General features: G+C 42.7%; 1 protein-coding gene across 1 annotated transcript in view; it reads right to left on the bottom strand.

The window, feature by feature from the left end:
* Positions 1–13,979, bottom strand: part of LOC132836669 (tyrosine-protein kinase receptor UFO) — a 215,348-nt gene that overhangs the window by 109,790 nt on the left and 91,579 nt on the right. The window contains exon 7 of the mRNA XM_060856058.1: positions 7,448–7,631. Within this exon, the coding sequence (XP_060712041.1) occupies positions 7,448–7,631 (184 nt within the window). The remainder of the gene's footprint in view (positions 1–7,447; positions 7,632–13,979) is intronic.

Raw genomic sequence — 13,979 nt, 5'->3', positions numbered from 1 at the left:
CACCAGCACATAACCTGCAACATAACCTCTTTGCTTTTAAATTCAATTTCTTTAACGATGAAGGACAATATTCCATTTGCCTTCTTAATTACCTGTTGCACCTGCAGTCCAACCTTTTGAGATTCATGCATAAGGACACCTAGGTCCCTCTGTACAGCAGCTTGCTGTGATGTTTTACCATTCAAATAGGAGTCCTTTTTATTGTCATTCCTACCAAAATGTATGAATTCACATTTATTAACATTGTACTCCATCTGCCAGACCTTTGCCCACTCACTTAAATTATGTTCCTTTGCAAAGTTTCACAGTCCTCTGCACACTTTGCTTTACCACTCATCTTAGTGTCATCTGCAAACTTTGTCACACAATATGTGGCTTCCAACTCCAAATCATCTATGTAAATTGTGAATAATTGCAAATTGGAGGTGCCGGTGTTGGACTGGGGTATACAAAGTTAAAAATCACACAATGCCAGGTTATCGTCCAACATGTCCAATAGTTGACAACCACCTGATGAAGGAGCAGTGCTCCGAAAGCTAGTGCTTTCAAATAAACCTGTTGAACTGTACCTGGTGTTGTGTGATTTTCAACTGTGAATAATTACAGTCCCAATACTGATCCCTGAGGCACACCACTAGATTAGATTCTCTCCAGTGTGGAAATAGGCCCTTCGGCCCAACAAGTCCACACCACCCCTCTGAACGGAAACATTGATTCACCTGCTCTTTGGATGTTGCTTGACCTGCTGTGCTTTTCCAGCAACACATTTTTCAGCTCTGATCTCCAGCATCTGCAGTCCTCACTTTCTCTAAGGAGAATTGTCTACCCTTAGCTCCATTAACTTACCCAATTCTATTTCTTTTGTGATAGTGATTGTTTCCAGATCCTCACCTATCTTTGTCTCTGTCAATTACTGATATAATATTCATGTCCTCTACTGTGAAGACTGACACAAAATATCTATTCAAGCCTCAGCCATTTCCTCATATCCCATTACTAAACCCCACTTTCTTGTCCTCTAAAAGACAAATGTTTACTTTGTCCCTCTTTCTCGTTTTATATACTTATAGAAAACATTTGCTATCTGTCTTTATATTCTGAGCTAGTTTATTCTCATAATCTATCTTACTTTGCTTCATAGCTTTTTGATGACTTTCTGTTGACTTCTAAAGCTTTCCCAATCTTTTAGTTTCCAACTGATCTTGGCCACTTTTTATGCCTTCTCTTGCAACATGACAGCCTCCCTTATTTCCTTAGCCATCCATGGCAGATTACCCCTTTTCCTACAGCCTTCCTTTTCACTGGTCTAAAATATTGCTGAGCACTTTGAAAAATTGCTTTGAAAGTCCTCCACTGTTTGTCAACTGTTCCACCATAAGGTTTTTGCTTCCAGTCTACTTTAGCAAACGCCTCCCTCATCCTATAATAGACTCCCTTGTTTAAGGAGTATGCTTGGCCATGCCCAATAATTGATGATCCTGTCCCCATTCTGACCAACCTCCTTTGTATGTGTTCCGAAACTGTCCTAAGGTGCAGTTTCCAGACTTTCTCACATTGACTACTGAGATATAATGGTCCAGAAAAGTCTCTCTGTTCTTCTGTTTTTAAACCTAAGAAATACATATTTTAAGTCTCCTTATCAAATTTTCTGCCTTAGGATATGTAACTTCTGTTTGTTTGTTTAAAACAAAGTCACTTAAAAATCTCGATTTTGGAAACCGATTCAATATAATAAATAACCTACTTGTTTGGTTGCTACAACTCAGCATTTGCCTCTATCCATAACTCTGTGACATAGCCTTGATCTGTGTGAATGCATAGCGCTCTTCCTGAGAGCCATGATCCCAGACTGGAATGACGATACGAAAAATAGTCTGATTTGGCTGTTTGGCTCACATGAAGCATTGCCTTATCAGGGACTAAATAAGCATTGGCACTTTAGAGCAGGGAAGGATGCCAAATCAAACATTAATTCCTGTAATATTTGGCAGTCTCCTTCCTTCCTAATGGGTCAGCTTGTAAGTCGGAAGAAATTAAATAATGAAACATACCTCTATCTACAAATCCTATCTCTGTCAACAAACTGAACCTCGACCACTTTTCTTATACCATGTTGCTGAATGAGAAGACGACTTGGCTGCAATTTCCGAAGACGTGTTTGGAAGAAATGTCGAGTTTGGGATCTGATTCAGAAATGTACAGCAGTTTAAGCTGGCACCTCCAATAACTGGGCTCTCGCCCAAGAACAATTCAAATCCCAGACACAGAATTCCACCTAACTGAAACACTTCCTATGGCTCTCATTGTGTTAAATTCCTGAAGGTTTAACATTGATTTTGTTAGCTTCACAAGACATACATATTTTACAACCGAAGATTCTTAGACATCACCTTCCCAATCCATAATCAGCTCTAACAAGAACAAGGGCAGCAGAGACATGGGAACACCACTACTCACCAACATGATTTGGAAATATATCACCTTTCCTTCACTGTTGCTGGGACAAAATCCTAGAATTCCCTCACTAAGGACATTGTCGATCAACCCATGGCATATGGACTGCAGTGGTTCAAGAAGGTAGCTCTCCACTACCTTCTCAAGGGCAACGAGGTTTGGGTAACAAATGCTAGCCCAGCCAACAATGCCCATATCCCATGAATGAACAGAAAAAGTAGAGCCAGGCAAGCATATCTGGTTCTTCAGTTATCAATATCAGTACTGATGCCAACAGCAGCACCATCCAGTCCTCAATGGATGAATGTTCTAACTGTTACCCAGACCTGAGGGCACACTTGGCTGGTTTCTATGTTTGCCCTACGCACACCAATTGAGAAAGGTTAATTAGATCGAGAATCAGAAGATGGTCATCCAATCCATTGGCCTGTTTCCCATTCAAATCTCCCGTCCTGGCTAGGTCAGAAACTGTTGGTTATAAAGCTGGGGTTAGCCGGTGTGTGATGCAGGGATTGGGCTTGTTTACATGTGATAAGTGGTAATGACCTCAAACTCACTGCCCACAAGAGCAGCTTAAGTGGAGGCAATGAAGATTTCAAAGGGAAATTCAATGGGCACTGGAAGGAAGTAAACTTGTAGGGGACAGGGATGTGGGTGGGACAGTGAAGCATTGTGAAGGTGGGTGGTTGTTTGAAATGGGACTTAGAGCACCGGTATTGCTGGTCTTAATGGGCCAAATGGCTTCTGTGTGGATGCTACCAATACGGTGGTTGTGATTTTGGTCTTAGTGCACAGTCTGCGACTTTGAAGTGGTTAATTTCCCACCTCTACCAGTGAGAAAGCTGTCCAGATCAAGCACCTATTGGCACTGAGTTCCTGGCCTGGCACACAGTCAATCAGGCGTTAGTGGCCTCAGGATACTGAAGAATGTCATTGGAGGCCTGAGCTGTGAAAAGCAGGGCATCCAAGAGTAGATTTGGTGAGCTGGTGATTACAGATTGTTGAGGGCTTGGACACAAGGGAAGATGTGGCTGTCAATATCCCCTGCAACCATCCATGCCCTGATAGCCTCCAGATTGGCTTCACTGGAGGGCACCACTCTTCCAGCAGTCAGGTTGCTCTGGTTTTCCTATGAGAAAAGCAGTCATTTTTCTCACCTACAGGGAAGGTAATTGAGCCATAGAGTTGTCCATAATGGAAACAAATCCTTCAGTCCAACTTGTACATGCCGACCAGATAACTCAAATTAATATGGTCCTATTTGCCAGCATTTGGCCCATAACCATCTATTCATATACCCATCCAGATGCCTTTTAAATGTTATAATTGTACCAGTCTCCACTACTTCCTTGGGCAGCTCATTCCATACACGCTCCACCCTCTACGTGAAAAAGTTACCCCTTAGGTCCCTTTTAAATCATTTCCTTCTCACCTTAAACCTATGCCTCTTGTTTAGATTCACCTACCCTAATAAAAAGACATTGGCTATTCCTCATGCCCCTCATGATTTTATAAACCCTATAAACCATCAAATCTCAGCCTCTGATGCTCCAGGGAAAATAGCCCCAGCTTATTCAGCCTCTCCCTATTGCTCAAAACCTCCAACCATAACAACATCCTTGTAAATCTTTTCTGAACCCTTTTAAGTTTCACAACATCCTTCTGATAGCAGGGAGACCAGAATTGCACACAGTAGTCCAATTGTGGCCTAACCAATGTCCTGTACAGCCACAACATTACCTCCCAACTCCAATACTCAATGCACTGACCAATAAAGATAAGTGTACCAAAAGTTTTCTTCACTACCCTGTCAACCTGTGATTCCACCTTTAAGAAAGTATGAACCTGGATCACACTATCTATTGGCTTGGCAACACTCCCTAGGACCCTACCATTAAGTGTATAAGTCCTGTCTTGACTTGCCTTTCCAAAGTGCAACATCTCACAATTGTCTAATTCAAACTCTATCTGATTCTCCTCAGCCCATTAGCCCATCTGATCAAGATCCGAGGTAACCTGAGGTAGTCTTCTTCATGGTTCACCACACCACCATTTTTGGTGTCATCTGCAAACTTACTTAGCATTCCTCCGATAATCACATCCAAATCATTTATGTAAATGACAAAAGGAAGTAGACCCAGCTCTGATTCTTGCGGCACACTGTTGGTCACAGGCCTCGAATCCTCAAAACAACCCTCCACCACACCCTCTGTCTTCTACCTTCAAGTCAATTTTGTATCTAAATGGCTCGGTCTCCCAGAATTCCATGTGATCTAGCCTTGGTAACTAGTCTACCATGCGGAACCTTTTCGAACACTTTGCTGAAGTCCATATGGACACCATCCATCACTCTGCCTTCATCAATCTTCTTTGTCACTTCTTGAAAAAACTCAGTCAAGTTAGCAAAACACAATTTCCCATGCACAAAGCCACGTTGACTATTCCTAATCCGTCACTGCCTTTCCAAATACTTGTAGATCTTGTCCCTCAGAATCCCTTCTAACAATTTATCCATCACTGACAGCAGGCTCACCAGTGTAGAGTTCCCAGGTTTTTCCTTACCACCTTCCTTAAACAATGGCATCACATTAGCTGCCCTCCAGTCTTTCAACACCTCATCCATGGCTATTAATAATACAAATATCTCAGCAAGGGACTTCCTTAGCTTCTCACAGAGTTCTGGGATTCACCTGACTAGGTCCCAAAAATTCATTCAGAGCCAGTGGTGGATTGAGGCCTGCAACTGTTTGTGAATGCATTAAGGGCTTTAATTGCTGGCAGGTCATGAAGGCCACCCATGGACATTTCCTTCCAGAACTTAACTGCCAAAATGGCAAGAAAGGGGTGAGCATCTCTCTGAGACCAAACCACCCAGTTATTTGCATCTCCCTGCCCATTCCCAGGAATGGGGATCATAGCCTGTTAGTCATCCTGACTTGGAAACTGATCGTTCCTTCAGTGCTGCTTGGTCAATTCCTCCCAGAAGACATAGCAGGCCTACCTCCAGCAGGAAGTGCAACAGTTTAAGGAGGCAGCTCACCACCACCTTCTCAAGGGTAATTAGGGACGAGCAATAAGTGCTGGTCTGGCTAGCAGTGGTGACATCCCATGAACAAAATGTTAAGAAAATTGCCATTTATGGCAGACAATATCAAGTAAATATCATCTTTGACTCCTAAAAGATTTGGCTCTAATTTCTGGTCATTTCCCCCTAGTTCCCCACCAGCAGAAATCATTTCTTTCTTGCTGGCCTAACAGTTTCACTGAGCAACTTCATCTGGATTTCCACATGGCAATGTACGTCTCATGGTTAAAACACTGAATAACACTGATTTACATGCTTTAATTAAGAAGAGATTCAATCAAGAGACATGGCCATTGCTGACTGGACCAGCATTTATTGCCCATCCTAAGTTGCCCTTGTGAAGGTAGTTGAAAGCTGCCTCCTTGAACTGCTGCTGTCCCTTTTAAAGGCAACGGATTTCAGATTCGGCAGTTCTCCAGCTTTACTTTTCCACAAATACTGTTTTCAAAACGCTGCTGTTCACAACACCCAGTCCATCGAAAGCATCCCCGAGGAAACTTGTATGCAAGAGTTGCATTTTGACATTATTATGGATACCCAAAAGCTTTTTTTTTAAAGGGAGCAATAAAAATGATAAAACAAGCATGACACTGTGGAAGTCGAGAGTGTGGCACTGGAAAAGCACAGCCGGTCAGGCAGCATGCGAGGATCAAGAGAAATGATGTTTTGGGAATAAACCCTCCGTCAGGAATGAGGGTTGTGGGCCTGAGGGGCTGAGAGATAAATAGGAGAGGGGATGGGGCTGGGGGGAAGGTAGCTAGGAATGTGATAGTTAGATAAAGGTGAGGGTGATAGGTCGGGAGGAGGGTGGAGCGGATAGATGGGAAGGAAGATGGACAGGTTAAGAGGGCGATGCTGAGTTGGAGGCCTGGGACTGGGATCAGATCCGGGACTGGGATCAGATGGGGGGTGGGGGGGTGGGGAGAATGAGGAAACTGGTGAAATCTGCATTGATGCCGTGTGATTGCAGATGAGGCATTATTCTTCCAGACATCAGGTAGTTAGGGTTTGGAAATGGAGGAGACCCAGGACCTGCATATCCTTGGTGGAGTGTTCGGCCCCAGGGCGGTGGAGTTGGTTGGTGCGGGTGTCCCAGAGATGTCCTCTGAAGTGATCCGCAAGTTGGCGTCCTGTCTCCCCAATGTAGAGCTGTGGAATCATGCTTCTCTTTTATAACGTTTTAGTGTAATATTAACACAAACACTTCTGTGCCAGAGGGATGTAATTATCGTTCATATATTTAGTTGTGATGAATCTCTGCTGGATTCTTTACTATCACAGTATCCACGCCCAGTTTCTTATAACAGGGAAGATAACATAAGCATTGCCACATCAAGTAAAACATCATGTTGGAGGCAAACCCATGGTGGGATATATGATAAAACAAAGAACTACAGATGCTGGAAGTCTGCTACAGAAACAAATTGCTGGTGAAACTCAGTTGGTCTGACAGCACCTACAGAGAGAAAATAGAAGACCACTGGACTTGAACATGAACTCTGTTTGCTCTCCAGAGATGCTGTTAAACCTGCTGAGTTTCTCCAGCAATTTCTCTTTTTGTATGATATAAAATCTTTGTTTTGTAACGTTGTAATTGTTCTGATGTAGGTTTGGAGTAATTAATTACTGCGCGACAAACTGTCATGAACATCAGATGATCTGTTTTTATGTGTTAATTCAAAGGAAAATGTACACATACGGAAACAGAAATAGATATTAAAATTTAAAGTATGGAATATCTTACATTCAAATGAAACAGCAAAATAAACTCTCAGTTTAAAAACTTTTTGGATAAACAGTACCTCTGACAGTGTAGTACTCTCTTGCTAATGCCCTGGGAGCATCACTAGGAACTAACACTGACGCCTGACAGTTATTCACGAGTGGGAACAGTTCCTCCACCCTCACCTCCTTCAAGTGTTTCCGCTGTCACCCAGCTGCTCCATGGGGAGGCGCCAATATCTGTGCTGCAGGCCAGCCGGATTCTGTATCGCGAGTGAGGTGTCAATGCTGTGATCATGTGACTGAACGGTGGAACAGAGATATCCTTCAAATAGATCTCTTGGCTGAGGTCATGCACAGATTTCTCAGCCTGTAAGAAATTGTGAAAAGGAAACATGTAATTTTCTGAAGTAAAGTATCATTCCCCGCAATCTGGCCCCAGATCTTCACGTGCAAAGCAAACACTATTTTCACTAAAAAACAGAAGTGGTCACCAAAGAAAGAAAACCTCACAAAAAAGATGTGCTCATGGATCCTTTCCACATCCTTGCACTCATGTAAACAAAGGTTCCGAAACTTAAGACTGCATGTAAGGCAAAAAGCACTTCTCGATTCCTCACGATCAAAACATAAACGTTAATTTTAATCTTTTTTTTACATTCTGTGATGGAGATATCTCCATACCCTCCAGTATTCTGTTTCATACACTACTCAGTTCATTACTGCATGAAATACCTTCTCCCATCTTCTCTTATACCGATTTAATGAAGGGGAAGTGCTGGTGTTGGACTGGGGTGGACAAAGTCAGAAATCCCATGGTACCAGGTTATAGTCTAACAGGTTTACTTGAAAGCACAAGTTGGGTGAAACTTCACCTGATGAAGGAGTAGCGCTCCGAAAGTTTGTGATTTCAAATAAACCTGTTGGTCTATAACCTGGTGTTGTGTGACTTCTGACTTTATACTGTCTTCAATTCTGCTTAGTCTGTTATACTAAAGACTTGGGCCTGCACCTAAGCATCTTAGTCTTTCAAGTTAACCTCCATAATTCAGGAATGTCAAATGTACAAAAACTCAACAGCATTTATGCAGAAGGAAACAGAGTTAATGCTTCAAGTTTGCTCTCTTCACAGATGCAGCCAGACCTGCTGAGTTTCTACAGCACCATCTGCTTTTATTTCACATTCACAGTTTCACAGGATTTTGCTATTCTTTGAAGCTCCCCAACTGGGCCTAATTAGGAGACCAATGGCATTTCTGGCATCTGAGAGCTTGGGACACAAGTACCACAGCCCAAATAATTGAGTTGTTCTTTTTTTAATATCCAGAAGCACTCTTGTACACAACCAATTGTATCTTTTTCCATCAACAAATCACCCACGGTATTTTTTTTTCTCCATTAACCACTGTTTGTGTTTCTAATTTAATAATTTACGTGCAAAATCCGTTAGGTGCAATGCACCTCAACAAAGGTGAGGGAGAGGTAGAGAGAGGGAGAGGGAGTTGAATCAAAATGGAGTTGGAAGGAGAAAATTAGGCTGTCTTGTTCTCCTGAACAATTTCTTATCCCTGTCCTTATTATCCCTGCTTGCCTGCAAGCCCAGACTCAAAGTCTCAGAGCGATTGTTGAGACAAGTGGAGTAAACTGTTGTCTTCGCTTGAACTGCATCTCTAAGTGAAAGTGAGGACTGCAGATGCTGGAGATCAGAGTCAAGATTAGAGTAGTGCTGTGAAAGCACAGCAGGTCAGGCAGCATCCGAGGAGCAAGAAAATCGACGTTTCGGGCAAAAGCCCTTCATCAGGATGCTACCTGACCTACTGTGCTTTTCCAGCACCATTCTAATCTTGAATCTGCATCCCTAAGTGCTTAGAATAAGCTGTTCTCTCTCCCATCTCTTTTGTTAATGAGTCAAAGTTTATTTGTAAAGAGTTAAAGATGTAAACTGTTCAAAGCCTACATGTTCATGCCTACAACTTCAGTTGTAAGAAGAGCAATTTTCATCTACAGGTAGATTAAAGGAACATGAATGATTTAATTCATTCATGGAATATGGACATCACTGGCTAGGTCAGCATTCTTTGCCCATCCCTAATTACCCAGATGGCAGTTAAGAGTCAACCACACAAAATGGGTCTGGAGTCACGTGTAGGCCAGGTAAGGATGGCAGTTTCCTTTCCAAAAGAATATTAGTGAACTAGGTTGTTTTCTTTTCCTGTTGGGAAGTTTTGTGGTCATCATTACACTTTTTTTTCCAGATTATTATTGAATGTAAATTCCACTATCTACCGTGGTGGGATTCGAGCTCAGGTTCCCAGAACATTATTCGGTCTGTGGATGAATAAGCCTAGCCACAACACGGCTAGGTGAGTACCTCACCATGATGTGGAATAATAAGAAGCCTTGTGGAGGTGGCTAACAGCAGCTTGGCAAGCGGCTTAAAGGACGTATAGAACATAGTACAGGAACAGGCACTTCGGCCCACCCTGGGGTACTTGCCCCAATGCTCAGAATGGTTCAGAAGTTACCTTTTAAAAGGTACCTGAATACAGTCTATATTCCAAAACTGAGTGAACCATGAGTCACGACAAAACTGATGTGACCCCATGTAATGAGGTGAGGGGTTTGGGACATACCAAACACACAAACCCCAGGTGAGGAACGCAGGATGCAAGCCTCGGGAGTTAGACTGGGGGAAAGGAAATCCAGAATCCAGACACACCCACCCTACCTGCATGGCTTTGGAATTGTTTCAACTTTGTAAAGTCCAGGCCGTACAGAATGCTGGGAATGCACATTGACATTTTCTCGAATACAGTTGTACAAACACTGGTCTCATGCTGGTACCTTGCTCAAATGGATGTATATTACCAGATTATTCTTCCAAGTTCGCACTCTAACTGAATCAAAATCATATCCCAAGTCCACCAAAATCCACTGCTTAAAACAAAACAATTAAAAACTCAATGAGCCAAGCTGAAATAGATTTTTTGCTTATTATAAAGTCTACCCACTGCCACTCAGAGGGAATTTCCTTAGTAAAACCTCTACCATCTGTAACTCAGTCCCTGGGGAGCGACAACGTCAGTTCATTCACAAAAGGCAATTAGGCAGTTTCTATGGAGAAATGATTCAGTACTGAAAACAGAAATTGCTGGAGAAACTCAGCAGATTTGGCAGCATCTGTGGAGAAAAAACAGAGTTAACGTTGAGAAGGGTCGCTGCTGCCAGATCTGCTGAGTTTCTCCAGTAATTTCTGTTTTCCTTTTAGATTCCCAGCATCTGCACATTTTGTTTTGTTTCATTTTAATGATTGAGTAATGCTTTGTAATTCTGTGAATGCACGGATATAGGAGAATCTCATTCTGAAACTATAAGTTGGAGAAGTGAAAGAGATGAGTTCACAAATCCTGTCCATTCATTGACCTCAGAGACTCCATTGATGAAATGCTGTCAGCTGATGATCTGACTCTGCACTTTGTGTCACTTGTACAAATGGAATTTAGATCGTTAAAAATCAATGTACAATTCACAATCAAGACTGCAAATTACATATTCCTGTAAGGCATTGCCCAGGAGACAGCTACCTCTTTCACGTTCCATTCACTGATGCTAGACTCACTGGAGAGGCAGTTGAGCGGGCTGTTCGACTGTTGACACACCACATCGGAACTAGATTTTGCTGTCTCTCCAGATATTCAAAAACATGCACTTCACAGCAAAACTCACTGTGCAGAGACCAGGAACTTACAAATGTTGCACTCCATGTCCCAATTCATGCCCCTTGTGGTATTGGAGGATTTCTGAACTGGTACAGCTTCCACCCTTCTGATGGAACATGACACCAAAGCCAAATAACCCGATTAAATGGAAGCAAATTATTCAGTCATAGAGATAAAGAGCACGGAAACAGGCCCTTCGGTCAACTCATTCATGCTGACCAGATATCCTCAATAAATCTAGTCCCATTTGCCAGCATTTTGCTCATATCCCACTAAACTCTTCCTATTCATATCCCCATCCAGATGTGTTTTAAATGATGTAATTCTATCAGCCTCCAACACTTCCTCTGGCTGCTTATTCCATACACACACCACTCTTTGCATGAAAAAGTTGCTCCTTGGGTCCCTTTTATGTCTTCCCCCTCTCACCTTCTATGCCTTCTAGTTTTGGCCTCCCACATGCCTAGGAAAAGACTTGTCTATTCACCCTATCTATGTCCCTCATGCTTTTATTAACCTTTATAAGGTCACCCCTCAGCCTCTGACACTCCAGGGAAAATAGCCCCAATCTATTCAGCCTTTCCCTAGAGCTCAAACCCTCCAACCCTGGAAACATCCTTGCATATCTTTTCTGAACTCTTTCAAGCTTCACAACATCTTTCCTATAGCAGGGAGACCAAAATTGCATGCAATATTCCAAAGTTGCCTAACCAATGTCCTGAACAGCTGCAACATGACCTCCCAACTCTGATACTCAATACACTGACCAATGAAGGGAAGCATACCAAACGCCTTCTTGACTATCTTATCTACCTAGGAGTTTACTTTCAAGGAACTATGAGCCTGCACTTCAAGGTCACTTTGTTCAGTCACACTCCCCAAGACCTTAGCATTAAGGTCTTTCCAATATGCAGCACCTCAACTTTATCTAAATTAAACTGTATCTGACTCACCCTCTACTCTTTAACCCATCAGATCAAGGTCCCAATGTATTCTGAGGCTCTGTTGCACATCCAATTATGGTGTCATCTGCAAAGGTGCTAACCATACCTCCTTTGTTCACACTCAAATCGTTTATATAAATGATGAAAAGCAGTGGACCCAGCACTGATCCTTGTGGCACACGACTGGTCACAGGCCTTCAGTCTGAAAAACAACACTCCATCACCACCCTCTGTTTCTTGAGCCAGTTCTGTATCCAAATGCCCAAGTCTCCCTCTATTCGGTGTGCTCTAATCTTGCTAGCTAGTCTACCATGAGGAACCTTGTTGAATGCCTTACTGAAGTCCATATAGATAACATCCACTGCTCTGCCCCCATCAATCCTCTTCATTACTTCTTCAAAAAACTCAATCAATTTTGTGAGACATGATTTCCCACTCAAAACGCCATGTTGACTAACCATAATCAGTCCTTGCCTTTCTAAATACACGTAAATCCTGTCCTTCAGGATTCCCTCCAACAACTTGTCCACCACCAATGTCAGGCTCAACAGTCTATAGTTCCCTGCCGTTTCCTTACCACCTTTCTTAAATAGTGGCACCACGTTAGCCAACCTCCAGTCAATAAATTATTTGAAGGTTGAGGCATTGGTTAATGTCACTGGACTGGCATTCCAGTGGATGGAGCAGTTTAGCTATGAAGAGGGTCTGGATAAGCTCAGGCTATTCTCTTTAGAGCAGAGAAGGCTGAGAGGGGACCTGAATGAGGTGTGTAATATTATGAGGGGCATGATAGGAAGCAGCTCCCCCTTAGTTGAGGAGTCAACTAAGGGGGACAGCATAATTCTAAAATGAACGACTTGAGGTTTCGAGGAGATTTTCAGAAAATCTTTTCACCCAGAGTGTGGTGGGTCTGGAATAGACAGACGAGGAAGGCACTTAAGACCAGAAACCTTCTACCTTTTAAAAAGTACTTGGGTGAGCCCTTAAAATTTCATAACATTGAAAGCTCAGGCCTGTGTGCTGGAAAGTGGGACTCTCAAGATTTGGAGCAGTTCTGTGCAGACTCGATGAGCTGAAGGGTTTTCTCCTGTATTGTATGATTCTATGAATCCCAGGACAATGCTTGAGGACGTGGGTCTAAATCCCACTAGGCAAAATGGTGAAATTTGAATTCAATAAAAATCTGGAATTAAAGTGGGCTCAGTGGAGCTTGCCCTCCAATTAAAAATGGGAAGCAGGCTCCCAATTCTGCAGGACTAATCAACATCACTGGCCAAAGTGAAAGCCCACTGAGCTTGTTTGGGGATAGAAGGGCATCTCAATATTGTGACAGCCCTTACTGGACAGCACAAAAATTGCCACAAGGAACAAAATTAATGTTAGTAGTTCAAGGGATCTGGATTGGGCTCAATTGTGATCATTGGGACATGGAGGCTTCGGACTCCAGTGGCTGCCTAATCAGCCACTATTCAAGCTGTCAGTTTTAGCAAACACTGAATGGGGAGGCCTTGATTTGTGATGCTATGAGGCATTTCACTAAATTAAAGGTGCTATATAAATACAGATTATTGTTTGTTGTCTTTGTGTTGGATTTTCCCAGCTTCATTGAGGGCTTTGGGTAATGTTGTAGAAGAGAGAAAGACCTATGGTTCAGATGCATAATTCTTTGAAGTTTGTATCACATATAGACAGGGTGGTTAAGAAGGTATTTAGCACACTTGTCTTCATTGCTCATTCCTTTGAGTAGGGAGTTAGCATGTTAAGTTGAAGTTGTATAGAACATTGGTGAGGCCTCTTCTGGAGTACTGTGTCCAGTTCTGGTTGCCCATTTTCTCGGAAGGATATTTTTAAGATGGAAAGGGTTCAGAAGAGGTTTACCAGGATGTTGCAGGGAATGGAATGGGTGGGTGTGGTGTTTGAGAGGCTGATAAGCTGCGACTTTGTTTGTTGGCGTGTAACAGCTTGAGGGGTGACCTTATAAAATCATGAGGTATATAGGTAAGGTGTATGGCAGGTATCTTTTCCCTAGGGTGAGGAATTTCAAGACAAGGGAGC

This window comes from Hemiscyllium ocellatum, chromosome 47 (genome assembly GCF_020745735.1).
Source record: "Hemiscyllium ocellatum isolate sHemOce1 chromosome 47, sHemOce1.pat.X.cur, whole genome shotgun sequence".
Classification (NCBI taxonomy): domain Eukaryota; kingdom Metazoa; phylum Chordata; class Chondrichthyes; order Orectolobiformes; family Hemiscylliidae; genus Hemiscyllium; species Hemiscyllium ocellatum.
The sequence above is the reverse complement of the archived record's forward strand: the minus strand, read 5'-3'. Positions and strand labels throughout refer to the sequence as shown.